Genomic DNA, 26,439 nt, shown 5'->3' with positions numbered 1-26,439 from the left:
ACTGGTGTGCTGGAGGAGCAGTTCTGGCCAGAGTGTGCCCCACAGTTACAGTTCCACAACAGCTTTTTGGAACTCTTTTGCTCTCACCATAAGTCAGTTTGAAGATATTTAATTTGATGACTTAGCAGACACTGCACGACCCATAGATATAAACTCACTCTAACAATAATTAGAAGAATTGCTTACAGTTAATTCATACTGACTTTCCCCTTTTCCCAGTGGGAAAAGTGCCCTTGATTCCTTTTACTGTTTCATGCTTTCTCACAGTAAAATGCTAAAACCAAGCTTTACAATACTGCTTTACAATCTCTGGGTAAATCCTGCCCTGTGAAAAAATTGTGTTTTTTCCTGAAGGGTTGCAGTGTTGGAGAATGGTGCACAAATACGTGTTTTCTGGGGCAGAGAGGCTAAGCCCCAGTGGATGCCAGCTCTGCCCCCTCACCTGTGGCAGGAGCCCATGCTGTTTAGGATGTTTAGGATGCCACCAGTCTGTTCCCTTAAGGGAAACTGGGTCGTTCCTGAGCCACTGTCAGGGAGTCCAAAGCCCTGCTGGCGTCTGAGATGAGGATAAACTGCTACTGAAGGAAGATACTCCATGCTGGCACATTTTCAGATTTATGTTGTTTTGTTTAAGGAATGCCTTTCCAGATCTATGGGTGAAAAAGGCTCTGTGTAGGTGCTTGGAAGAGGAAGGGTTAGAAGGTCACAAAAATACAATAACACAATTATGGTTGCCCAAGAAATTGCATTAATGGCAAACATTTTGAAGAGATTTCAGTCTGTTTGTACATTTCTTGGGCTCTGTTCTACAAAAGACCTGAAACAGTTGGTCCTGCAACCCTTTGCCCAAAGAAAGAGGGAGGGAATATTGCAAATGCTGAAGTCAGTTACAGTATCTGGGCAGGAGGGAGGATGTAACATCCCTGGGTGCATGAGAATGTGCCAGTTACACACGGCCCAGACCACAATCTGTGTTGGAATAAAATATCCCAAGCCTTTGATCCCAGATGTCTCAATGCCAATGAAATTAATTATCCTCACCTTCCCTTTCACCATGGCCCAAGATTTCTTCCTCTACCCAGACCTCTCTGAGAGAAGAAAGGAGCAGCCAGAGCTGGCTGGCTATGATGACTGCTTCCAGCCATTGCAGCTCCCAGCTCCAGGCTGCTAGAACCAGAAAAAAGCTGCTTTAAACCACGGGCCACGCATGAGCCATGCATCACTTAGCACTTGATAGCTTCATATATTTTCTTATAAAATGGGCTGATGTGGTCGGCTGCTCTGAACTGACAGTTGCAGTCTTCGGGCTTAAAATTTATGTTCTTTTTGTTTTGCTTTTTTGGTTTAAGTTTGCATTGCTCTCCTTTTGTGTTGCAGCTGGCCCCAGCAGTGTCTTGGGAGATGACTTCATACTAGAGCATAGAGACTGGGCTTGTAGCAAATGTGGGTGGGGTGCTCTTGAGTCTCCCAAGGCCTCGGGGGCTTTCCAAGCAACAGAGAAGATGCCATAGGAACAAAAGCATTGCCACATTTGGCAGCAGGGGTGGGCAGTAGTGAAAAGTGAAGGGTCACAAAAGCTGCAATAGCATGTGTGAGTTCCTTGGCAGTGATCAGCTGGGGCTGGGATGGACTCAGAGTGCCCGCTGAGGAAGCTGGCAAAGGTAAACAGGAGCTGAGGTGTGAGGATGTGTTATCTGCTGGGTTTGCTTTGAAGGGAGCTTTCAGCCAATTTGCTTTCAAGCACTCTGACAATGCTGGTGGCAACAGGACTTAATTACAGCCCCCTTCTTTTCTTCCCTCCCCTCCCACCTTGGGCACTGTTTTTTTCTTGTGGGGGTACCCATGACACTGTGCCAGATTTAGAGGCACTGCCAGCACTAGGTTCAGATGGCTGATTTTAGCCTGAAGTACACATTCAGTATAAATAGTCTTCAATAGGAATCTCTTCAACCAATCTCTTAAATATAAAATGTATCAGAGTACAAGACACTGTTATATGCAAGTTCTTTCTGATTTTCTTTTATCTTTTTTTCATTTTCTTTAATCTTTTTTTCATTTTCTTTCAAAAATGACTATTAAATTATTTTCCTGTCATGCTTTACTGAAAAGCAGCAGCCAGGTAATGAGAGGGTTTCAATTTATTAATGTCATACAAGTCACCTCTTTTCCAAATGGTCATTTTCTCACTATCCTTTCACCATAGGGAAAAAGAACCTAGAGGTGTACCTGTGGTACCTTTCACCAGTGTTTGCAATGTTGCAGTGCAACAGCTGTACAGTCTTCACTGCTGGCATACTTACAAAAATTTGATAGTTAAAGTAATAATATGTTGCAGCTGGCATAATCTTATAGCTTTCAAAGCAGAAAACTGAGTAAAACAATGTCAGCCAGGTGGATTCATGGTTAAATCTATGGGGAACTGTGGGACTGTGCCTATCATGCTATTTTTCATACCACAAGAAAACAAATGGTAAAGATTATCCTAATGTATTAAGTTTTTTAAAAAATAAACATTTATTTCAATGTTACATTTTTTTCCCAAATTCAAGACCATCCTAATTAGATTAGAAACACATGTTAAGTTTAGCAGAGGGTGTTTATACAATCAGAATTACCAGACTGTGCCTGTAGTTATGATTCAAATTTAAATGCTTTAAAACAGTGGTGCTGTGACCTGAAAGGATAGGCTCTGGGTGGTTTTGTTTTTAAAGACTTACCTACAGAGTATTTTTATAACTGAGGGTTTTTTTTAATCTTTTCATAGTTTAAGTGCAGAATGATCCATAAAAGAGAAAGCATTTTCTAGCAAATTTGAATCACACAGATAATGGTTTGTATAGGTCTGGCTAATGTGAAAATTACAGGTCAGGTTTGTCTGATTTTATTTAAATTTAAGTTTGCTCATGTTCAGTAAAAATTATATGGTTGATTCTTTTGCAAAATGTACGTTTGGAATATTTTTAAGGAAAAGAGTTGCAGCTCAACCCATTATTTTAGCAAAATAATAAATAGAAATACAAAATATTTTTACTTGATTTTACACAGTATTTCTCAAAGAAAGGTCGCAATTATTGAAGCTCCTTAGTATAATAATTCCATTTTTCACCAATATCTCTTTGTAGAGGTATATTGATAAAGGAAACAGAACATACACATGGACTGCTGTGAATGGCACTGATTACAGGTAACTCATTTCTGTCCACTGACTTCCTTTGTTTATTTAAGTGTCCTTTTGGTTAATTTTGGTTAATATTTTTAGCATTAAATCTTTTATGCTGGCTAAGGTGACGCTGGTGTGTATATGATTTCAAATTCATTTAAGCACACTACATTGTAACATTAGAAGGAATGTTGAAACATTCCTTAACATTACCCAAAACAAGAAAAGGTTTTCCAAGTCTCAGGAAAGTAAAACTACTCTAGTTCAAAACTAAGTGGTATAAACACTGAGTCAAATTTTGACCAAAATGCTATTTCTGCTATGGTGAATTACAGTAATCCTCAGACAAGCTGGATTCCAGTTTCTGTTGTCTTCTGCACAGGCGTACAGTCACTGAGAATGCAAACATTAATTTGGGTGTAAAACCAAACAAATCCATTTTAACAACAGAACATAAACCTAGGATCTTCTATTCACTATCCCATTTTTCTGTTGAACTGCCTCTATCTTTATACTCTGTAAGAAAAGGAAGTTTTTATCAGACTGCCATCTAGCAATCACTAGAGAAATACATTAAATTTACATGACTTCTTAATTCTGCCTGAGCTTCCTGGCATGAGATATAGCAATAAATCCTCAGAGTATCCTTGCAGAAAACTTATTAAACATAAAATTATAGATTTTAATTAGCAATTTCTGCTAGCATTAACTGTTAATGGCAGGTACACTGCCACTGATTTCCCTAGAGGAGAATTGGTAGAAGGCTATCACTAAATATTCAGTAATCTCACTTATATTCTGTATAAATTGCAAATGTGTCACTAAAGGTCAGCTCATTTATGGGTCAACTGTGCAAGATTTTTAATGTTAATTTCTTCAGCTCTTCATTAGTAACTGTTGCAGTTCTGCATGGATGTAATCCAAGTGTAAAATCTAAGGATGTTACTTGTGAGTTGATGATACTTATTTAATGATTACTCATATCTCCTGTCCTTTACATGCCTTTTTAGAACTGAACTCTTCTACATGTGTGAAAAATATAGCTGCAAAAATAATTCCTACATTTTCAACAAAAATAAGTTTAATATAAAAGAAAACTTTGCAAGTGCTCTGCAAATCTTAAAATATTGTTGTACAATTATGTTCAATAATTATTGGTGGTGACTGCATGACTGAAGAAAATATTTTTTTGGGTCCTGAATGCAATGGATGTTAATGCAAGTATTGCCAGATGCATTTCCTGGAGAATATTGTTCGTTGTTTTATTAGTGAGAGTCTCTGGTTATATGATGTGTGCAAATCAGCACAGTCCTAGGCAATATATTTTGCAGTCAGTGATTACCATGACATGTTATATTGGGATGTTAAGTGTGTCAGAGGAAGATACAAAAATCATGTATTTTTTTATTTGTATTTATATGGAAATTCCTTGTGTATCTGCTAAACAGTGCAGATACATTTGTGTTTAAAAATGTAAATAAGAATGAAAATAAACTCAGGGATAATCAGGATTGGCATAAATGTACTTGTGTCTATTTCTGAGTGTAAGGCTGGTATTTCACAGTGTGTGTGCTTCATCTCGTGACAGTCCAAATTACAAAATTGTTAATTACTTTCAAAACACAAAGAAGCTGAAACTAGAAAACTGCTGCAAATAACATAATTGCTTTACTTGTCTCATTTCTGTTGCAGTTTGGCACTGGTGTTACCATCATACAGCTTTTATTATATTAAAGCCAAAATAGATGAACCTATAATTCTAGCCAGATGTAAGTACTGTAAAGATTCCCTGGTTTTGTCTGGTATTGCCAAGTCTCAGATTCACTTAAAAAGCAATGTTTGAAATTCATAAATTTTGTGGAATTCAGTGATGTTACCATGATGTACCCAAAATCTTCAGCAATGATTCTAACCTGTTGTAACATCTGAGGTGCAAGAAATATTCTATAAAAATAGAATATGTGCAGAACATGTCAGTTCCACTGACAACCCCTACCCCTTGCTCTGTGCCTATAGAATCATTGCTTTGTGTATCCTCTATTGCTGTCATTTTAAGGGTCTGGATATTATTTTTTTTTTATTTTATTAGTAAAATATAGTGATATAGACTGTAAGAGTATACCTTTTTTTTTTGTATTTTAGTTACAGTATAATATTTAGCCAATTATCTCTGCTAGAATGATGTGAAAGCTCTGTTTGGTTTGGGTTGCAGTTAGGTTTTATTTATTTTACAATTAGTTTTAGTGGATGCTTGCATTGTAGTTTTATATTAGACTGATTTCAAACCATTTACAGATTCTGAAGTGATAGCTGAAAATTATACTTGTTAGTATTCAAAGGTTTTTTTGGTTTTTTTTATTTTGTTATTAGTAGCTTAACTGTAGTCTAGGTAGTTCACAAAATAGAACCAATCACAGCCTTTTAATTTTTTCTGGATGTTGTGATAAAGTTAGAAAAAGTATGTAGCTAAATAGAAAGTTTGAAAAACACAAAAAAAAACCTCAGAGAGGCATAGATACTGTCAGTTTAGAGAAAATTTGGTTAGCACTACATCACTCTCTTCCACCATTGCTCCCACATATGGAGAAGAATAGAGCAACGTTTAATAATCAGTGATTAATTTTGTAACTTTTTCCAATATGGAGTACTTTAAAATTTTAAGCAGAGAGTGTGATTCTCTTGATGAATTAGATCATCTGCTTTTGCAGTTGTGTCAATAAAACCTGCAAAACAGACCCTTGAAATAGCCACAGTGTATAGAAGGTACTGAGAAATAACTAAGAACCTATTCTTCAGTCTTCAGAGATGTTTGTCTTTTTTTTTCCAGACTACAGCTGTATGTAAATTGAACCTTTGAATCTATGTGCAATATTTTTATTCAAGGGGCTGTTTGAATAAAATATTGGTTTGTGACCCCTTGTGCTTTACCCTGTTTTTTTCTGTTTCCCTGCTTTCTCTTTCTGATGGATAGTGACATCCAAAAAGGGCAAGTATATTCTTGTTGCTCAATTTCCTTCTGTTTACTGCAGTTGATATTTTTCACTTATATTTCTATTCCTACTGGATATTCTCCTCTGTATTCCTCATCTCAGGATTCTCTTCATGATCATTGGGTACCATAGCAATAGAAAGGGAAAAACAAAAGTGAAGTATTTTTCTGTTTTCATGCATATTTTAATATGTTGCTAATCTCTAATCCTTCTATGTCTGGTCCCATCAGTGTTCAGTGATATCATCTATTAAAGCCATTTTTTTAGTAGGATTTGCAGTGATGCTACTATGATTGAGATTTTTACACTTTATTGCAGGAAATATTAGCAGTATTTTTCTTCATGTTCTAAAAACTCAGCATCATTTATTTGTATCAGGGTTTACTTCTAGTGAAAATGTTTCATTTTTTGATATTTGTTTCATATTTTAAAATATCTCATGTTGCTATGCTAATTAAATGTCTTAAATAAATTGTTAGATATTACCTTACTGTTTCCAGTTGTACATTGTATATAATAATTAAGTAATTTCTTCTATATTGTGAAAAACTGAGAAGCCTAGAATTCATTAGGGAGAAAGTGTCTAAAACATTTCTTTCTAAATTCATGGATGCATGCAAAAGTTAGCCAAATAGTTTGATAAAAGAAACAGTGGCAAAGATTCCAGTTTACTTACTTGGTGTTTACTTTTCATCTTTTTAGTTACAGAAACGCTGAAGCTTGATCATTTTGATGAATCTGGCTATACATTTTTAGCACCCAGGTTGGTGGATTTCCCAGTAATGTGTTATTTCTGCATCTGATCTGATTATTGGCACATGGAGAATACTGATTTGACCAATAAAGCTTCATTTGGTAAAAAATTATCAATCTTTTTTTCATGCTGGAATGTAAATAGCATCTTCAGGCTCTGATTTCTGCTCATATTAGTCAGAGAACTGCAAAAACTGATACTGATATTTTAATGGAAAACTTATTCACATCTGGGCATTTCTTGTGGTTCTGACTTCTAAGACTTTACAACTATTTTTAAAATAGGTTTCATAATGCTGACCACAGCTTGTTTCCCAACTTCAAGACAAAGGGTTTCAAAGCTCTCTATTATTTAAATATTAGTTAATTTTCAATTAATTGAACATAAAAACTATTAAGTCATTGAAAATTTATTAAATTCATTAGTTTCCTGAGGTTTTGGTTTTTTAGTGTGAAATCCTGCAGTTCTTATTTCCCTCTTAAAATTACGTTTGCAAGGAAAACCTGATATGATAAAGACTTCCTAAAAATTGAGTTCCTCTAAAAGGTAGTTATGATAAAGAAAGGAAATGCTGTACAGTTAAGATAATTGAGAATTGTTGTTCTTTTTTATCTAATAAATTTCTGTATACTTTTAAATTTCAATTAATAGATCGATTTCAATTAATAGATTGATTTATGTGAAGCCGTCTGTCTTAAAATGGATCCTAATTTAACCCTTTAATTTAATTCTTCTGAAAGACTGAATTTATTGAGAATTAATTGTGCCAATTACAGCTTCCAGCAAGTCCCTATTGTCCTACAGAACAAAGTCTATTTGATATGTAGCTCTGCTTAAATGTGAATATTGGTATAGTAAGGTAAATTCTACCTGTGGTATCTCTGGCTTATGGTGAGGTAAATAAAGACTAATAAGATATCTTAGTCATATGAAATACTTGAACACACTTCTTTTGTGTGTAAAATTAAATTCATATAAAAGCCCACTTTAAAAAGAGAGCCCCCTGCTTTACTGCTAAACACTCTTTACATTTTAATTAAAGTTATTTAATGCCATTCATCGTATAATATTTGCCTCCAAAATGCCCAGTGACTTCTATTTTGCTTGCTTGCATTCAGTGAATTGCCCAATGATATATTGCTTTATTTCATTATACAAGGGACAGGAGTTTGCTGTTTATCCGCTTTGCATATGTCAAAACAAAGAGTGTGTATATGTTCATGTGGTTTCTACTCTAATAAAGTTATATTTAAAAGTTCTCAGAAGATAGGGCCTTAACCTATAAATCTGGCCTGAGTTGAGCATGGGGTGCCTGTGTTTCACCAGCAGTCCAGGTTCTTTCCAGCACAGGTTAATCCAGAAGCAATTTAAATTCACTGGACATATTTTTAGTGTACAGACAATGATGTCTTAATATGTCCTACACTACTCCTCAGGTTTTTTTTCTGAGAATCTATTCCCGATTTCATGCATACAGTCTTCTTACAATCCAAACCTTGACAAATGCTTAGGCAGGTGTTTGAACACTTTATTCCCTGCAGATGTTTGAATAATTGATATGGTAATCAATAAATAGTAATCGTGGCAGCCAATTGACACAGCAGTACCACCTACTTCATAATAGTTGTGCAAGCCTGCTTGACTTTTAAATTTTCTGCTTTAGTAGCACAAGAAAAAAAATACGAGAAATACGAGATGTTTTGTTGTTTTTCAGAGAATACTGTAACGATGTGAAAAAATCAGAAAACAACACTGAATTTCTATTAAATTTCAATGAATTTATTGACAGAAATGCTCCAACCAGTTCATCATGTAAGTACACTTCTCACCCCACTGAAATATTTCCTTAGGAAAATACCTACCCATGGATGAGAGTTCATGCTCAGATTTTGTGGGTTTGGTTTTTTTTCAGTAGGAATTATTTAGTGCTGGGATTTTCTATTCAAGGTAGAGAGTGTAAAATTATTTTTCAAGTTCTGGCATTATTTAAGAAAGTTTGTAGGGCATTACGCATCCTGTGTTTTCTATAATTCCTCTCGGCATCTTGCTGAAGCATCAAATAATACTGGTTCATTTAAATACACTCCAAATGTTTTTGAGTTTATATTTTCTTGCTTGAGCATAGCAGCCAAAGTCTCAAACAGATTCAAAATCTTGCAATGAAATCTTCAACCTCCTTTCTTGTCATTTTATTCCAAAAAAAGTAAAGAAAATAAGTCCAAGACTGAAATACCCAATAACCAGAATAAAAAATAAGGAAGTTATTTTGCTGGTTCACAAATTGGTTAAAGAGATCTCACTTAGGCTTGAATAGCTTAAGACCACAAATCCATGTAACTGCTGCAGTGGTGAGCACTGGCCTTTGGGAAGGGATTAATTCATATTTTGAGCTTGGGCCTTAACCTCTGTTTAGAATAAATGAAGAGTTATTACCATCAGTAAGGTGCTAATGCCTTGTTCTCCAGAAAATATCAGTGTTTGGATTTAGTTTGGTACATACACATCTGTTTATCATTATTAATAATTTATAAATACTTGGAATAACTTTTTTTTTCTTGTTTTCCTGAAGTCTTTTTGACATGTTGTTGTTAGGGATAACTGATCAATTCAGAAAGAATCTCTGTGCTAGACCATGTAACTGAAGGAATGTCCACTTAGATATGATATCTTCTTACAAAAGGATATTTTTGTGTGCTTGTATGGGTGTTTGGTGTTGTTTTAATAGAACTATCTTATTCATTGACACATGGCTGACTGACTGAAATTTTATTTGAATACTTTGACTCAGTCTTGGAAATGAAAACATTCACCTCCAGTAATTAAAACAATTAATGACAATTTAATAAAATTTAATAAGAAATGAAAATCCTTGTGTAATATTTAAGCAAATATTGAGGACACATTTAGTGACTTTATAGTATACAGTCGTGCTTAGTAAGTAATTATTCCAAAATTTTATCCACTTATTGCTGTAATTCAGTTTGGAATATGCAGCAATTTTTTTTTCTTTCTTTTTTTTCCTCATAATTAGGTTACTTTAAAAATAGTCTCCTTAATAAATAAACAGTGTTAACAAAGTTAAAGGACTGAGCGGCCATAGAAATAATCTCAGCTAAAAATACTTTTCAGAAGAAGGAACAATAAAATTCCCACGCTGAAATAATCTTCAGTACCTCTGCTAAGGTGTTACTGGAAAAGATGGTTGAGAAGCACTGACTTCAAACCATCCTTTACAAGAAATTTAAGCATGGCGTCTCTGTGTAAGCTACTGATTCAAAATGAGTTTATTTCTCTGTATCCATTTTCAGATGACAAATGTGTTTTATTTGAGAGCCTGGGACCTAATTGATCTAAATATATTTAAAATGCAGTTGAATGTTATTAGGAATTGTTGTTTCCTTGCATCAACTGAGATAAAAAGTGTTTTAATGAACACATGCTTTAAAAATAGGTTAACTTGCAGTTTTAGGGGCCTTTCAAAGCTGTGGCCCTTATCACCTTCCCTATTCCTGAGACACAAAGACACATTTTTAAGATACAAAGAAAATTTTTAACTGAACTCAACAGTGTGAGAGCATCTATCTAACTTGAATTACCTGACATCATTTGAAGTTAGGCAGAATGTCAACTATTAACAGCCACTATTTTTGTGGCTGAAGAATCTTGATAACTCAGAATTTCGATTTAGGCTTTTATTGAAACTCCATCTCATACGGTTTCAGATGACTTACATTTTAACTCTTATTTTGACTCTTTTGATAGGTAATACTGACATGGTCATTAGAGTTTTGCTGGATGCAGGATTTACGAATGAACTTGCCCAAAATTATTGGAGTAAACTGCCACTGTAAGTATTCTTTTTATTGACTATGGGTTTTTTATGCATTTCAGAGTTTGGAAACAAAATCTTATACATCTGTGTGAATATACAGATATGCAGGTAGTGTTACGGAGAACAGGTATTTATTCACAGTTATGCTCTTTAACGGCAACCCTTGACATAGAAATTTGTGAGAATTCCAGTCAGTTTTTCATTTTAAATCTTATTTTTATTTACAGCAATGGAGTTGTTGCACAATTTGTTGTTACAGATGGTGGAATTACTAGAGTGTTCCCCAAAAGGTAAGAATTATTACAAAATAGTATAATATGATATTTTGAAGCCTGAAAGGCTGGACTGTTAAAGAGTGGCTTTATTGAATGAAAAGCTACAGTCTCCTAGGGTCTAATTTGTGAAATTAATAGCTGTGAAATTAATGGAATGCCTTGTTTTTCTTTTATTTTACCTGTGTCACTGCTTGAATCTAATCTGTCCCATTATTTTCATGACAGGCCCTTGTAATCCAAGTTTCTAGTCAGTGTAGAGTAGCAGTAACAGCAATGCCTTTGTAGTAGCAGTGGGGCCATGCTAATTCCTAATTACCCCCAAGCACTCAGTTATTTGGCAGGCTGCAAATACTGGAAAGTAGTGGGTGATTTTAATTTTTTTTTTAGACTAAGATCAGACCTAAAGGTCCAGGGACTTCAAGTGAGAAAAAATGTGTCATTAACAGAGGACAAAAAGGGAATGTGAAATTAGATATGCAATAAACTAGACACACCCCCACGAGTGACTGGGAATAGTGAGGGCACCAGTACAGATCTACTGGTAAATGGCAAATTTATCTATTTTTTTAGGTTATTCTGTGTTTCCCCAAAATGTGAAAATGGCAATGAGTTTTACTTCCTGAGTGAGTTTGTTTCCTATTTTGGGATTATTCATGATATAAAATCTTTTAGGATTTAGCTCAAAGTAGGCATGTCCTGTAAAGGTTTTTTTAGATTTTGTTGTAAATAGTGTTGCAGTTGTATTTGTCACAACAAATCTAAAAGTGATGAGACTAAATTATTTTTTTTCCAAGAATATTAATTCTTTTTTTTTTTTTCTCCAAAGTTTGTTTGGGGTTTTTCTAATGATTACACCTGTCTTTTAACCAGTGAAAACTGACAGATCCTGAGGACTGTAAGAATGAATCTCACATTTTCCAACTGTGAAACATTGAAAGAAAACAACCCACTGAACAGATTTAATGAGACACTAAACTGTATTTTTTTGATCTGTATTTTTTTTTTTTATTTAGGGCAGGAGAAGACTGGTTGGAAAATGCTGAAACTTATGAAGTCAGCTTCTATAAGAGGAGTTTAGATAATGACAACTATATTTTCACAGCTCCATACTACAACAGTAAGTCATCACAGTTTAGAAATGTCAGAGTTAGCAAGTCCAATGTAAGTGGAAGTTCCCCATACCAGATGAGGTCACTGACAAAAGATTCAAGTGTGACATTTCATAAGGAAGGAAGTCTTGGGATAATATCCATTATTAAGGAAAAGCTAGGAGGCACTAAACAAGGTCATCATAATTTGTCAACTACTCTGGTGGCCCTGTGTGCTCAGAATTAACCTAAGTGAAAACATACAGAGTACTGGTGTTCATTCAGTGTATTGAAACACTGCTTTACAGAGATACTTTGGCAGGATTATTTTAACAGAAAGTGAAATAAAATTGCACTCATAGACAGTAACACTACCTAAAGTCTTAACAGAGCTGAGTTCTGTATACTGTCTCAGCACCCCCAGCACTGACTTGGGGGACCAGGCATAAGGGTCCAGAGCCCATAACTCCATCCACTGCACCACTACTTAGTTTAAATTTTGCTTTTGAATTCTATTTAGAATTGCACTTATTCACCAAAACCAGTTGGTCTGAGATATTGTGACATTTAAAACCAATATAAGCAAAATAGCAAGTGCTCCTTATTGATGTGAGCAGCATTAACCTTCTCAAGTTTGTCAAAAAAATAGATGCTACCACAAATCACTTACTCCTAGCTTAACATACGGGATCCTTCATTACTGTTATTTCATAGTTATTTATTGCATTTTTTTACTCAGTAAAATGTAAAGATGTTAATAAAATTCCCTGGAGCCTTTGCTGCTCCTCAAACAGCTCCAGGGAATTTACTTTTAACTTGCCTTTTCATATGAAGCAGTGTTGAAAACAGTTTTAAGTCAGTCAGAGCACAAATTGTACATTACTGAGTGGTGTTAGTATGCTCTGCATTGAAAAATACACAGACAACATCAGGAGAAAATCTTTGGTTCTGATCCTGGTTTTAACAGAGCAGCTCACGTGTGTACAAGTATTCATGGTCCTGTTTGCAGAAGAAAAGGCTATAGTAACTTTATGAAACAGTAAAAAAGAACAAAGAGAAGAAAAGTAAACACAAATATTTCTTAGTCATGCTAGTGTTAGTGATCTAAGCTATCACGGGTGATACATGCACCTGGGTCTGTGCTTTTGGAAAAGGATTTTTTAAAATCAGTCAAGTATTTGAGGAAGAGGCTTTCATGTCACCCTAATTTCTTTTTCTGTTTGTTCTTTTTTTTTCCTCTTCTGTACTGTCAGAAAGTGGTGCCAATAGCTATGAATCAGGTATTATGGTGAGCAAGGCTGTGGAAATACAAGTTGACGGGAAACTTCTGAAGCCAGCAGGTAAGATAGAGTGGTACTGAAACTTGAAATACTTTATTTATTTGGTTGTTGCTCAACAGCAAATTGGAAATTTAATTGAGATTTCAAAGCAGCTTCACTCTATAATAACATTATTTTCTCTGAGACAGTTTTAATCTTTCTAGTGGAAATCTGTTTGTATTTGAGTAAGACTGTTTAATTTATTAGTCTCATGAATGATGTTAGTGATCAGGCAACAAAAATAGTAATTTATCCTTCTCCAGTTCAATGATTTAGATGTCTTTATCATTTCCCCCTCTTTTTTAGGATTATACAGTTACCTTTTTTCCTTCATTTTACTAAAAAAAACTTTCATGTATTTCTTGTTAGTTGTTGGAATAAAAATTGATGCAACCATCTGGATGGAAAATTTCACAAAAACCACAATCAAGAGCCTGGTAAGCAATTGACCAAGTCCTTTTGGAACTTTATTTGCATTTCTCAAAGCTTCAGATGCAAATAGGTTTACTGTCTCTTTGTGCCAGAGTCACACTGATGCATAGTTGCCAAGTAGTTGTGGTATTTAAATCATCCAAATGCACAAAATAAATCTATGTTGAAATAGGCCATATTTTGTACGTGTCTTGCTTTCATAATTATAAGACATGAATAGGGACAAAGAAAAATGACATATTCTAGCTAGTAGTAAGACTATGCAGTAGCAGTGAATAAAATCTGCAAAACAACTGGTGAATCTTTTCTTATTTAATATCCACGATGGGTAAGCAGTGAACAGTAAGGATTTATATTGCATCCAACATCACAGCATTTTAGCAGAACTTAATGAAATATGTGCTTAAATGTTTCATTCCATGCATCTAATGCGTAATACATCTGAGGTGTAAATGGGAAGGAGGAAAGGTTAAATGAAATGAAAATATGGAATTGATAGAGAACTGTGGAAGGAAAGGCACAAAATGAAGAAACTTAAAGAACTTGTGTTTCTTACTGGGTGAGGCAATGTTGCTTGTATGTTCAGGGAATCAAAAAGAGAATTTGGCTGGTTGGGTATTGGAGCTGTAGTTCAATGGGGAGGCAAATGCATTGCCTAAGAGTCAGAACAGTTGGGGACAAAAATACATAAGTGAAAGATGGAAAGTCGGATGAATATTTCAGAAAGAATGCTGATGACTGCAGCATCACCTGGCAGTTGTTTTGCTGAGGACATAATGCAAGGACACAGTTGTGTGTGTATGTGTACACATACTGCAAGAACATGAAAAAACATGTTAGGAATCAAAGCCATAAAAGCCAGCTGGGTTGATGGGCTTCCTTTACCACACAGCATTCCCATGCTTTGAAGATTTTCATGGTCAAAAGAGATACTTTTGAAGGCTTTCCTTCCAAACTCCAAACACATGTGAATGCTCCTATTCTTTCTGGTTTACTTTATATTCACATCACTGACATCCTGACAAGTACTCCAAACTATTTATGTATATTGAGCATACTGTTAAAAGGTATCAGTCTTTGAGAAAGGCAGTCAAGATAGTGCTATTGATAATTACAGAATACAGGTTGTTAAGAGAGATATTTCTGATAAATGAAACGCACTCAGAATTGAAGTTTATATACAGATATTGAAAATAGAATAATCGTTTCTTGTCTTGAATGATTAATATAACTTCAAAATACAGTTTATTTTGTAACATTTTTATGAAGATTACCATACTTCTGTTTTTTAGTGCAACAGTGAAATCTGTGGCTGTGAAAGAAATAGCATGGTAAGAAAATGTTCAGTTTATGAATATCTGACAGAGTATTGAAATTCACTCCTTCCCTCTAGATCTATGTAAGACAGATTCTATCATTATTGAGTGCTAATTTCACAGAAAACAGGGTTTAGTTGTTTGTGTCTCGAGAAAGATGAAGGTTAGAAGGGGAAGGGGAGAAAGAGAGCATAAAATCAGGTGAAGTGGTTATGGTGATGAAGTTATGAGAACCAGTGTAAAGAAAAATATGCAGGAAAAGCAATAGAGAATTATGTCAAGAAAAATGTGATAAAAAATATAACAGTAATTTGCAAAACAAGAGACAAATCCTGAGGGGAAAAAATTAAAATTCTAAAAAAATAAAAGAGTAACTCAGAGAAGGGCAAGTGCAAAATTTAGAAGCACCAAAATCCATAATGTGCCTTTCCAGTCATTGGTTCCCAGCACATTCAGGATCAGGGGAGCCCATAGCTCTGCTGGCACTCAGGAGAGCCCAGATCCAGGGACTGTCACCATATCAAGTTCTGCCATGTGCTTAAAAGCTTTTCTGTGCTCAGGTCTTCTGAGCTCTTTTGAGGAATGTGAAGATCATTAAATGCAAGAATTACAGCAGAAAGGGTACTGTGGGGAGTTATCTATTTGACCTCACTGCTATCTCTCCAATCTCTGGCTGCAAGGATCTTTTACAAAGTGCAAAGCATATGGATGGAATCAGTGGGTTTCCCATTCCTGCACCTGACACCTGGAATAATCCCACTACAGTCCTTGACAAGTGAAAATAATCACACCTAGCAAGCTGGGAGCCTGCCCTTAAGATATTTACCATTGAAATCTGCAAATGGAAAAGTACTTTAACATGGCTGAAGCACATGAGAAGTTGTAGCCCCTTATTATGTACCGAGCTCCAGTTATAATCAGATTTAATAAGGATATAGCACTCTTGGAACTAACAAAGTATTGAGCAAATAAGAATTTGCAAAACAACTTTTATGAAATTAAGCCACAAATAAGCCTTTGATCTGTTCAAACTTTTATTATACTGATAATGCTAATTATTATAACTTAAAATTGGCCCTTGGCTATTGGTTTGTGATTTGAAGATACTCTGATGTCTTGGGAAAAAAAAAAGTAGCTTCTTACAGAGTGTTCTATTGACAAATCTTTCCTGTAAACATATTTCACTTTCTTACAATAGCATGTGGACTGTGTTATCCTTGATGATGGTGGATTTCTTTTGATGTCCAATCGAGATGAATATACACAACAGGTATGGATATTCTGGATATTCTTTAAGAGCTGAACATGAAAACCAATAGGAAGAAGTTCAAAGAGGAAAAAAAAAAAGCATTTCACTCTTAACTTACTCTAAAGATTTTAAAGATTTCTGAATCACAAAAATATTGCTGGATCAGAAGTTCTAGGGGGGTTGTGTTTTTTACAGTTTTCTTTATAGATGAAGACACCAAACTTGCTGCCAAGTCTCATTCTTTCTGCTTTACCATTGGGCTTGTAGGCTGCCAATGGGCTTAAGATGGTGAGAACAAGTAATATTTTATCCATACACCTTCTCATATTCTTCTTGCTCTTCCCCAGGCAGGGTCTCATTGATGCTACATTTTACAGTTACTGTCTAACTGGGGAATTTAGAACTGTGCACTTTGTCACGAGAAAAATATTTGGAAATGTTTTACCTTATCTCTCTGTATTGCCCCCCATCAGATTGGAAGATTCTTTGGTGAAATTGATCCTGGCCTGATGAGAAACCTGATTAACGTGTCCCTGTATGCCTTTAACAAATCTTATGACTATCAGTCAGTCTGTGATCCTGAAGAAGAACCAAAGCAAGGAGCTGGACTTCGTTCTGCTTATGTGGTCAGTAGTCCCACGTGCAGTGGCTCACAATCCATTGAACGTCTTCACTTGTTAATATAAATGAAATAACCTCTTTTATTTCCTTTTTTTTTTCCCAGCCTACAATAACAGATATTTTGCAGCTTGGATGGTGGGCTTCAGCAGCAGCCTGGTAAGTATGAGTGTGTAGGAAATCTCTGTATCCAAACTCTAATTATTCAGTGGGTTGAAACTTTATTTGAATTGAATTTTTTCCTCCATAAAAGTTCTCTGGACCCTTAGTTTCTGCAGTTTCTCATCATGAAAATTCTTAGCTATGTCTCAAGCATGACTATTTTGTCAACAGTTCAATTAAAAACTGCTCTTGACAGGTTTTGTGATTGTGTGTTCTAACTATAAAATCAGCTTCAAGAAGCAGAGTTTGGATTAATGGTCTAAGTATGATGGGCAGTTGTGAAGTCTAAATTATCATGTTTTGAATTATTGATCACTTGGTTCCCTATTTCAGAATATAATCTCTGCTTTTTTCTAGCAAGTCCTAAGAACATCAATGTTTGCTTTTCAGTAAATCATTTTACAAAACGCATGAATCATAGAATCATTTGGGTTAGAAGGGATATTTAAAGTCCACTTCCCCTAGAGTGAGCAGGCACATCTTCAACTACATCATGTTGCTCAGAGCCCCATCCCTGACCTGACCTTGAATGTTCCCAGAGATGAGACATCTCCACTTCTATGTGCAACCTGTGCCAGTGTTTCACCATCCTCATTGTAAAAAATATCTTCCTTGCATCTAGTCTGGATCTTCCCTCTTTTAGTTTAAAACCATCACCCCTTGTCCTGCTGGAAGAGGTTCTGCTATAGTTGTTCTTCATTTTTCTTAAAACCCCCTTTAAGTACTGAAAGGCCACAAAGAAGGCTCTCCTGGGAGTCTCCTTTTATTCAGAGTGAACCCCAACCCTCCCAGCCTTTCCTTATGGCAAAGGTATCCCATTCTTCTGATCATTTCTGTGGCCTTTCTCTGCAGCCACTTGCAGGCCCATGTTTTTCTGTGCTGAGGACTGCAGAGCTGGCACAGTGCTCAGGTGGGGTATTTTACCTTTTCCAGAGCCATGTTGATTGACACTCATATCAGCTACTTCCCTCAGCACATTCCTTATGGAGATGTGGTGCTTTTGCTGTGTTGTGAATTGCCCCCTTGGAGACTGGTCCTTCTTCTAAAGACTCATGATATTTTTTTCCTAATAGTAATTACCAAACTGGAATAAATTACCTCCTTTACAAAGCAAAGTGTTAAAATATGTAGCAGCTAAAAAACTGTATAGTAATTTTCTCACAGAAGCACTATGAAGACAGAATGATGCTTTTTATTGTTGGTTACATTTAGTGAAGAGGAAGAGAAATAATCTTGGTTTTCTTGGACAACAGCAAGCTTCAAAAATTGGAGATGGGCAATAATCCAGAAGAGAAATTTGAGTTCTTTTCAAACAGAGAAACTTCAGTTTATCAGTGTTCAAATCAGACTTAGCAGTCTGGTCTCAATTTAGACCTGAGGTTTATTTTGTGTGATGTTTAACTTGAAAGTACAACAGTAAAGTGCTTTACTATGGCCATGTTTTTAATGGAATCTAGGTCAGAAGCAGGCAGAGAAGGCCATTAAGCAAGCAAAGTGAAAAGAGATGATCAAAAAATGGATTCAGTGAGGCACCTGGCAAAAGCAAGTACAGGGAAATAAGAGAAACCAGGTTATTAAAGAAAGCTATAGTGTTGCAGGCAAAAAAATGTGGGATAAAGGTGTGAGCTATCATTTTCAAAATTTATATGGGATACATCAGCATTTGGTTAAGAGAGTGCGTGTCATTTCTCCTTCATGCTCCTTTAAGTCAGGAGATTTAGGAGTTTTCCCAGGCTGCCTTTTTTGTTCGGTTCCCTGTAAATTGTGAGGTAAGCCATTACAAAGGATTACTGTTTTCTGTCAGCAAATTGCATCACTATTGAATAGATTCAGGTCTCTTCTGATCCATAACTGCTCTGTGCTGTCCCTCTGATGATTCAAAGCACAGAGTTGAGGATGTGAATCCAGAACTCCTTCGGGGAATGCCTCCGCGGGGAAGGTGACAGGCATGTTCAGCTTCTTTACACAGGAATCACACTAGAAAAGGAGAAAAAAACTTTCAGGTTGAATGAAGTTATACAGTCCCTTCTCTCTGCAGAACAAATGTTAGAACAGAATGAGATGAGATTGGGTCATATTTGTGGGTAGAAGCAAGCTTAAAACTTGACAACTGGAATGTACAGCTTAGGAAGGTTAAGGAGAAGCAGAGAGTCAGAATATTCCTGTTGCACTTCCTGTTTTGACAGGGTGGTGGAGGAGAAAGGGTCTGTGTGTGTGGCAAGCTGGTACCTACTTTAAGTAAATAAAATTGGAAAAAATGCCATTATCAATGAAGAAAAAAAAAATCAATAAATAGACCTCTTTAAGCGTAAGAATTTCGGCAGCATATATAGGAAGAAAATGTAGTCCATAGCTCAAGAGAGAGAATAGAGATGATTTTTAATGTCAACTGTTACAGTAATGCTTTTTAAAATACAGTATTCCAGTGTTAATCTCCTTCTCAGAAATTTAATGAACCTTAATCGGTGTAAAGTATCTAATTCAGGATCATGTTTCCTGAGCGTGTTAGAAAGGAGTTACAGTTGGTTTAAGTTGTAGAGAAACACCAACACGCCTCTTCCACCAGCAACAGAGGTGTAAAAGCGGGGCAGGGGTGGTGTGATAACATTTCCATTATGTGACTTGTGGGCACACATTGCAGCAAATCTGAACAGTAGAATAAAACATTAGTGTGAAAGACCTGTGAAAATGTGGGAAAAGAAAGCCAGAGTCATGCTGGAAGGTTTAAAGGAATACAGCTTTGATAACTGGCAAAAGCATAAAAAAAATTTATTGTTAATAACATATTTGAGTAGTTTTTAAGTATCCATTAAAATACAAAGAAGAAAAAGAGCCTTTGAAAATAAATCTGTTGTCTTTCTGTGTTCAGGTCTATCTTACAGCAGCTGTTTTTGAGCTTGACTTTTCCACGGTTCCTTGAAGCAGGTAAGTCAAAAGAACATTAAAGAGTCAACTTTGAGTGAAGTAGAAGGTAAGAATCTGGGCCAGGGGACATATTTGGGTCTCCCCATTATGTCTGTGACTTAAAAATGTCATTTGTTTGTTTGTTTATTTATTTATTTGTTTATTTATTTTATATCAGCTGATATGGAAGATGATGATTTCGGTGCTGCCCTGCCTAAAACAAGCTGTATCACTGAGCAAACTCAATATTTCTTTGAAAACAATGATAAATCCTTTGGTGGGATTGTAGACTGTATAAACTGCTCCAGGTAAAATTTCTTCAATATTAGTAATAACTTCGGGATTTTATTTATTTTGCAAAATATAGGGACACTATTATAAAAAGCAAAAATATATTTTGGATAAACTTCACCAAACTCACATAAGCAGGACAGAGAAGAATAGAGGCAGGCAAATTGCATTCTCTTTTTATTTGTTTATAATTAATTTTAATTTTAATCATTAAAAAATTGTAGAAATGCTTTAGTCAGTTTTTGTTTTATAGTCTGTGCTCCATGAAAATTGTATTTTTATCTCTGTCCCAATTTGTTTTCTTTTAATTTATTATATCAACTTAAAAGCATTCTGCAGTATCCCAAGGGATATGATCTTCTCTAATCTGGTTATGTATCAGAATTTTTGACAGTCAAGAAGATTATACAATTTATCTTCTAATTTATCTTCTTGTTGATAGTGCTTATGATTTAAGAGCCATGAGTCTTATAAAGCAAACGAAGGTATTATATTTTTTTATTAAAAGAATTACTCTCCAGACACCATAAGGAGCCCTATTGAAGATGATATTTAATAATAAGTGAAAAAAATTTATACTTCAGAAAAATTGCATCTTGGACCTAGATTTCTGTTTCAACAAGAGCCTTCTGAGGTGTTGCATACATTTTGAGCTTCTGAAAGCATCTTAGAAATTAGAATTAATAGCCAGATTTCAAACAAAAAAAAAGACAGTATTTCAAGCCAGGAAAGAAAGAGAGAGAGCTTTGGAGAATGGTGAAAACACACAGACATTTTTTCAGTGTCTGTACTTCCTCCTCCATGTGGCTAGTATGCATTGGGTTTATTTATAAACTGAAAACAACCCTACTATCTTAAATACCTTTTGCAGAATTATATGGACATAAAAATACAACAAATTCACATCCAATACATGACATGCATACTCCATGCTTCTCTCTCGACCTTCTTACAGACAGGTTTATGTTTTGGGGTTTTGTTTGTTTGTTTTTGTGGTTGGGGTTTTTTTGTGTTAACTGATGCAGAACTGATGTTATTTCTCAGTACAACTACTGTGGTAGCAGTAGAGAGCTAACTATTAACTCAATTAAAGTAATTTTATGCTCTTTTCCATTTTTTTCCACTAACAAGTCTAGTTGAAAAAGAGTACGATGGAAATGTCAAAAAGATTACAAAATTTATTATAAATCTTTCTTACTGTTTTTTAATAAAAAAGATAAACAGTAGCAAGCAGACTAAATCTGTGAAGCTGGATTGTTTTATTCCAATACTGTGTGTCCTTCTCAAATATGATTTTCCTTACTTCATTTAAACATCCGTTTTTGTTGATTTTTTTCCCAGACTTTATCATGCAGAGAAGATTTCAAACACCAATCTAGTGTTCATTATTAGTGACAGCCAACTGCTGTGCCGTTCCTGTGACCCAAAGCCACTGATGCAAGCAGAGAAGCCGGGTATCCTTTAAAAACCATGTTATTTAGCAGTGTGGATTGATTTTTGGCTATGGGATACTGGAATCTGTTTGGGGAGAAATGAACCACTTATCTGTGTTATTACCATGGTTGCCCCTGGAGTACTTGAAGTAGCAGGTATTTGTGGATGATATCACAAATCATGTGAAGCAGCAGTCATTGAGGTAGAGAGCAAAGCTGTTATTTGTGAGAATTTAGACAGAAATGGGCTCAGAGGAACTTAATGAAGTTTCAAAAAAGCAGATACAAAGTCTTGGGCCCAGGACAGATTAATTGCCCAGCTGGACAGGCTAGGGACAGAGTGACAGAAAGATTTGCAGAGAAAAGGTGGAGGTTTGTGGTGGGCAAGAAGTTGACTGGGAGTTGGCATTGTGCCTCACAGAGAAGTGGGCTGGTCACATCCCGGGCTATGACAGCAAGAGTGGAGTCAGCAGACTGGGAGAACTGATCCATCCCAACTCTTCAGCACTGGTGAGACCATATCTGGAGTTCTGTGTGCTCCCCAGGACCACACTGCATACAGGAGGGAGTCTAGGGTAGGACCACCAAGGAGGTTGGCATGTGAGAGCACAAGCAGGGAAAGTCTGAGTGTCCTGGGTTTGTTAAATGTTTAGAAAAGACAAGGGTATGTCTGTCTAGAGAAATAACATAAAAAAAGGCCAGATAAGAGTGTTTGGTCATGAAAAGTTGAGGTGCTGCATGTTGGTTGGTTGATGAAGGCACTTTAGTGTGTGCCAGTGTCAAAGACAAGTTTACTTCTAGTGGGAACTGCATCAGCCATCAAAGGCTAGAGTTCATCCAGCTGTACAGAATTTCTTCAGAGCTGGCTGGAGACATAGGTGGCTTACATGCTAGGCAGAGTTTTTGCAACACAAGCATTGAAATTAAAAGCATGTGAAAGACTGTTTTAATTCACAACCACCTTTATGCCAATCTCTCTGCTTTAGCCTGTTCATTGCAGTAGATGCCTGTAGGTGATGGTGATGGAAATACATAAAACCAATTCTAGGTCAGGAGAAATTCACCTTAGCCATTCTCTTCTACGTAGGCTTGAGGACAGCATGCCAGAAGTGGTAAATCAAACCATAATTTGGATTACTGTGACAGAACAAGGAAAACAATTAGTAATACCTCCGTCCACGTCAGGAAGTTAGTTGAGACAACCTCTCCCACTCCTGAAGGAAAAGCAGATGGTGGTACAGATGACTATGTTTCTTTGGCACAAGCAATACATTCATTGCCACATTAATAAAACTGGAATTCCATCTACGCTTGGGCTGAAAAGGAAGTTACATTGGGGTGTCATCACAGAGCTATATAAACTTAGCCTAATATTCTAATTGGCTTCAGTCCATGACAGTTTGATCAACTGTTTCCACTGTCTGAATTTATGGACAGCACTCACTATAGAAAATGAAGCATGATGGATGGGAAGGGGCACATGACTTGCATTTCCCTGTGGAGCCCAAAACTACTAGAAAGAAGTAAATTACCTAAAATGGCAGTCAGAACAGCTGGGGGGGCTTATATTGACTAAAGGAACTGTTTTATTTTTGTTCAACTATGCAGTACTAAGCTATTCAACTCTTTTCTGTAACTAAGGTACATAGTGAAAGGCAGATGTAGCATAACATCACCCAAGCAGACAAAATGACCTTTGGGTGCTATTTGGATGATTATTATTACACTTTGCTTCCTTTTGGCTGGTGCAGCTTTGCTTATGCAGCCTCTTGGAACATTTTTGTGTTTCAACTTTCCTTTCAGTTGAGCCACAGCTGAGAAAAGGGGAGATGAGTGTGATAATGTCTGAATGAAGGCAGATGCAGACTACAGAAATAAATTCCCATCATCTTGCATTCTCTTTGCTTTGGCCTCTCCACTTTTGCACTGAGGCTGCTGTACTACTCCATTGTAGTGCATGAACAGGATTGCTTCAGGTGTAAATTAGAGCTACTAAGTTCTGGCACTGTATTCTTTTAATAGATTTAATATGTGTACTACATGGAGTGGAATAAAAAGAAAGCTTAGCCTACTGAATGGTAATATAAGCAGGTTTCGCCAGAAGGTTATTTTGCAGTTTGCCATATCCATGCCTTTCAAGTCTGCTGCAATGACTTGTGCCCTTCATCAGCCAGTGGCACATGTGAAGTGCAGTGTGAAGAACTCTTTAACACCAGCAATTAGAGATTTCAGAGATGTGAGCTAAAGCAGTACCTCATATATTCAGTTAGCTAATTAATAGCATGTCACTGCTCCCCTTTCTCTCCTGCTCTTCTGCTGGTAGCATGGACAGCATTTTCTCTGTCTGCCTTCATCACTGAAATGCTAATGGGATCTCAGTAGTTCTCCTGTCATTTTCTACAAAGCCTACAGTGGCACAATCTTTTCTATGATATTTGGGGTAATATAAGTGTACTCATAATTGAGTCAATAGTTTTTATAGGCTTTCACTGCTATATTCAACCTGTATATGACATTACTTTTCCAAAAAAGTTTCATTGCTTTTACTGTGTATCTTCATTATGACAGAGTAACTCAGTGGTAACATAAGCTATAACTAATCAGCACCATTGAAAGTTGACTGTTTTATGAAATATTTTCTGAAATATTTATGTAATGATAAAAAAGCAATACAGAAAATGTTAAAACAAGTAAGCTTTTGTTTTATTTCTGTTTACGGTTCTGAAAATGTTCTAAAAAGTTCTTCAGGAGGTTTCTTTTCTTTATTATAGCAGTATGAAAAAAGGCATTTTATTTTGATTTATCTAAATGGTTGGACTGGATTTCTTGAATTTAAACAAGCAACTGTAATTATTGATTTTTATTTCAGCACTATTTGAATTAGTGTAAATCTTCTCTCCTGCCATAAAAATAAAAACAGAATGTTGATCCTGCTCATGTACAATGCATGAAAAAAGTGACACTCCTTAACCAGAGAAACAGATGAAGGGCCAAATCCGTGTGAAATGGTCAAACAACCGAGATACAGAAAGGGTCCCGAAATCTGTTTTGATGAAGCCAAACAGGTAAAGTTGAAGTTGTAAGACTTTAAGACTACCTTTAAAAACAATTGTAGAGCAGCTTTAGACAATCAGTGAAAAATGTGTTTAACTGTACCTTGGTGCCTGTAACCTTTTTATCACTAAACATACTGCTCACTCTAGACCATAGTCACTTTATTTCAATTAACATAAACTTAACAGCTGCTTTGTTATCTGCCTGTCCTATAACCATTGCACTTTCACACATGATTCCCACTAAAGTAGCATCAGTGAACATAAAACTGTTGGTCTCTGTATGGTACTGTGAAACTCAGTTCTTCAATGACTTGCACAAATATATGATAATCTTGGCTTAGAAGTAGTATTTTTACAATAATGTTGCTAAATATTATTTAAAGTATTGTTAAATTATTTAAATTTTATGTATGGTTTAGGACATTGTTTCTAATTCTGCAAATTGTACTGCCTTTGGGTCATGTTCTTAGCAGGTTTAAAAGTGCATTGCTTTACTGAAATCACTAAAACTCTGTGGTATTTCTGTGTTGAAGGCATCAGTTTTGAAAGAGAAAAATTATAACTGTGCCACATATCTAAACTATTTTTAATCTTATTTCTATGTTGCCTTTCAAAGATACAAAAGAGATTACATTGGATTCAAGTTGTTCAGAATAAATCTCAAGACAAATAGTACTGAACAAGGAAGTGCCTGGCATTAGTTACAATAAAAAGTTTATAAATGCATTTTCAATGCCTCATGCAATTCTGCCATTTCTGCAGTGGAAAGTTTGTCCCAAACCAGTGTACTTAATTGTTTATAACTGCTGTATACCAAAATTTGTTCCAGTATGTTCTCTGCTTTTCTTGTAATGAGGCACAATTACTGACATGTCAGTAGTATTTTAAAAGTTTAGAGAATTGGTATTCAATGCATTTTTCTAGTAACCGAATTTTATTTTAAAGAGGAAGTCTTCTTACTGGCCAACAAAGATTAAATAAAGTTGAAAACCCATCCAAAAGCTATCCAGCCATTGTAAATATTCCAAATGATCCTGATATGATTGTGTGTGAAAGTACAACTCTTGCTCACTAGCTTGATGTGCTGATCAATGTGTAAGTCATGTGTTTTGTAACAGTGGATTGTTTTGATTAAGCTTATTTGCAAAATTTGCTGTGAATCTCTTGCTCTTGGGTGGATGCTTTCACATTAACTCTGCTAACTGCCAGCAATCTGCATGATATCTCATCTTGTATGTCTTTTTTTCTGTGTTTTCTTTCCTTTCCTCTACTTGCTACTTTGCCCGTTATTAATAGGATCAGCCTATATGCACAACGAGTCGTGCCTCTGCCATGATGTCCGCTCCTATCTTCATTTTTCTGCAAGTTTTCATGTGGTGTGGATGGTCAGTTACTTTCTCTAATTTTTGTTTTGTTCTTGGCTTAAAAAATTAGCAGGCTTTTTTACTTACTGAGCATACAAAAGAAAACAGAATGAAGCGAGTCCCAAAAGCAACAATCTGGAGTAAATTACTGTTGCAATATTGAGGGAAATTAAACATTAAAAAAAACCTGTCTGGA

At 35.8% G+C, this 26,439-nt stretch overlaps 1 protein-coding gene across 7 annotated transcripts in view; it reads left to right on the top strand.

Annotated features, from left to right (window-relative positions):
• Nucleotides 1-26,439, top strand: part of CACNA2D1 (calcium voltage-gated channel auxiliary subunit alpha2delta 1) — a 368,348-nt gene that overhangs the window by 331,157 nt on the left and 10,752 nt on the right. For 3 of the 7 annotated variants that reach the window (XM_030960743.1, XM_030960740.1, XM_030960746.1), the window contains 19 exons: nt 3,123-3,184; nt 4,853-4,929; nt 6,132-6,146; nt 6,853-6,913; nt 8,619-8,716; nt 10,667-10,751; nt 10,964-11,026; nt 12,025-12,128; nt 13,353-13,439; nt 13,788-13,855; nt 15,143-15,181; nt 16,365-16,436; nt 16,889-17,041; nt 17,140-17,192; nt 20,065-20,120; nt 20,278-20,407; nt 21,732-21,844; nt 24,806-24,888; nt 26,176-26,264. In XM_030960743.1, coding sequence (XP_030816603.1) covers nt 3,123-3,184; nt 4,853-4,929; nt 6,132-6,146; nt 6,853-6,913; nt 8,619-8,716; nt 10,667-10,751; nt 10,964-11,026; nt 12,025-12,128; nt 13,353-13,439; nt 13,788-13,855; nt 15,143-15,181; nt 16,365-16,436; nt 16,889-17,041; nt 17,140-17,192; nt 20,065-20,120; nt 20,278-20,407; nt 21,732-21,844; nt 24,806-24,888; nt 26,176-26,264 — 1,508 coding nt within the window. The remainder of the gene's footprint in view (nt 1-3,122; nt 3,185-4,852; nt 4,930-6,131; nt 6,147-6,852; nt 6,914-8,618; nt 8,717-10,666; nt 10,752-10,963; nt 11,027-12,024; nt 12,129-13,352; nt 13,440-13,787; nt 13,856-15,142; nt 15,182-16,364; nt 16,437-16,888; nt 17,042-17,139; nt 17,193-20,064; nt 20,121-20,277; nt 20,408-21,731; nt 21,845-24,805; nt 24,889-26,175; nt 26,265-26,439) is intronic. The other 4 variants (XM_030960741.1, XM_030960745.1, XM_030960742.1 and 1 more) reach the window with 3 other exon arrangements.

The sequence above is a fragment of the Camarhynchus parvulus genome, chromosome 1A, assembly GCF_901933205.1.
Source record: "Camarhynchus parvulus chromosome 1A, STF_HiC, whole genome shotgun sequence".
Lineage (NCBI taxonomy): Eukaryota > Metazoa > Chordata > Aves > Passeriformes > Thraupidae > Camarhynchus > Camarhynchus parvulus.
This window is presented reverse-complemented; position numbering and strand designations above follow the sequence as displayed.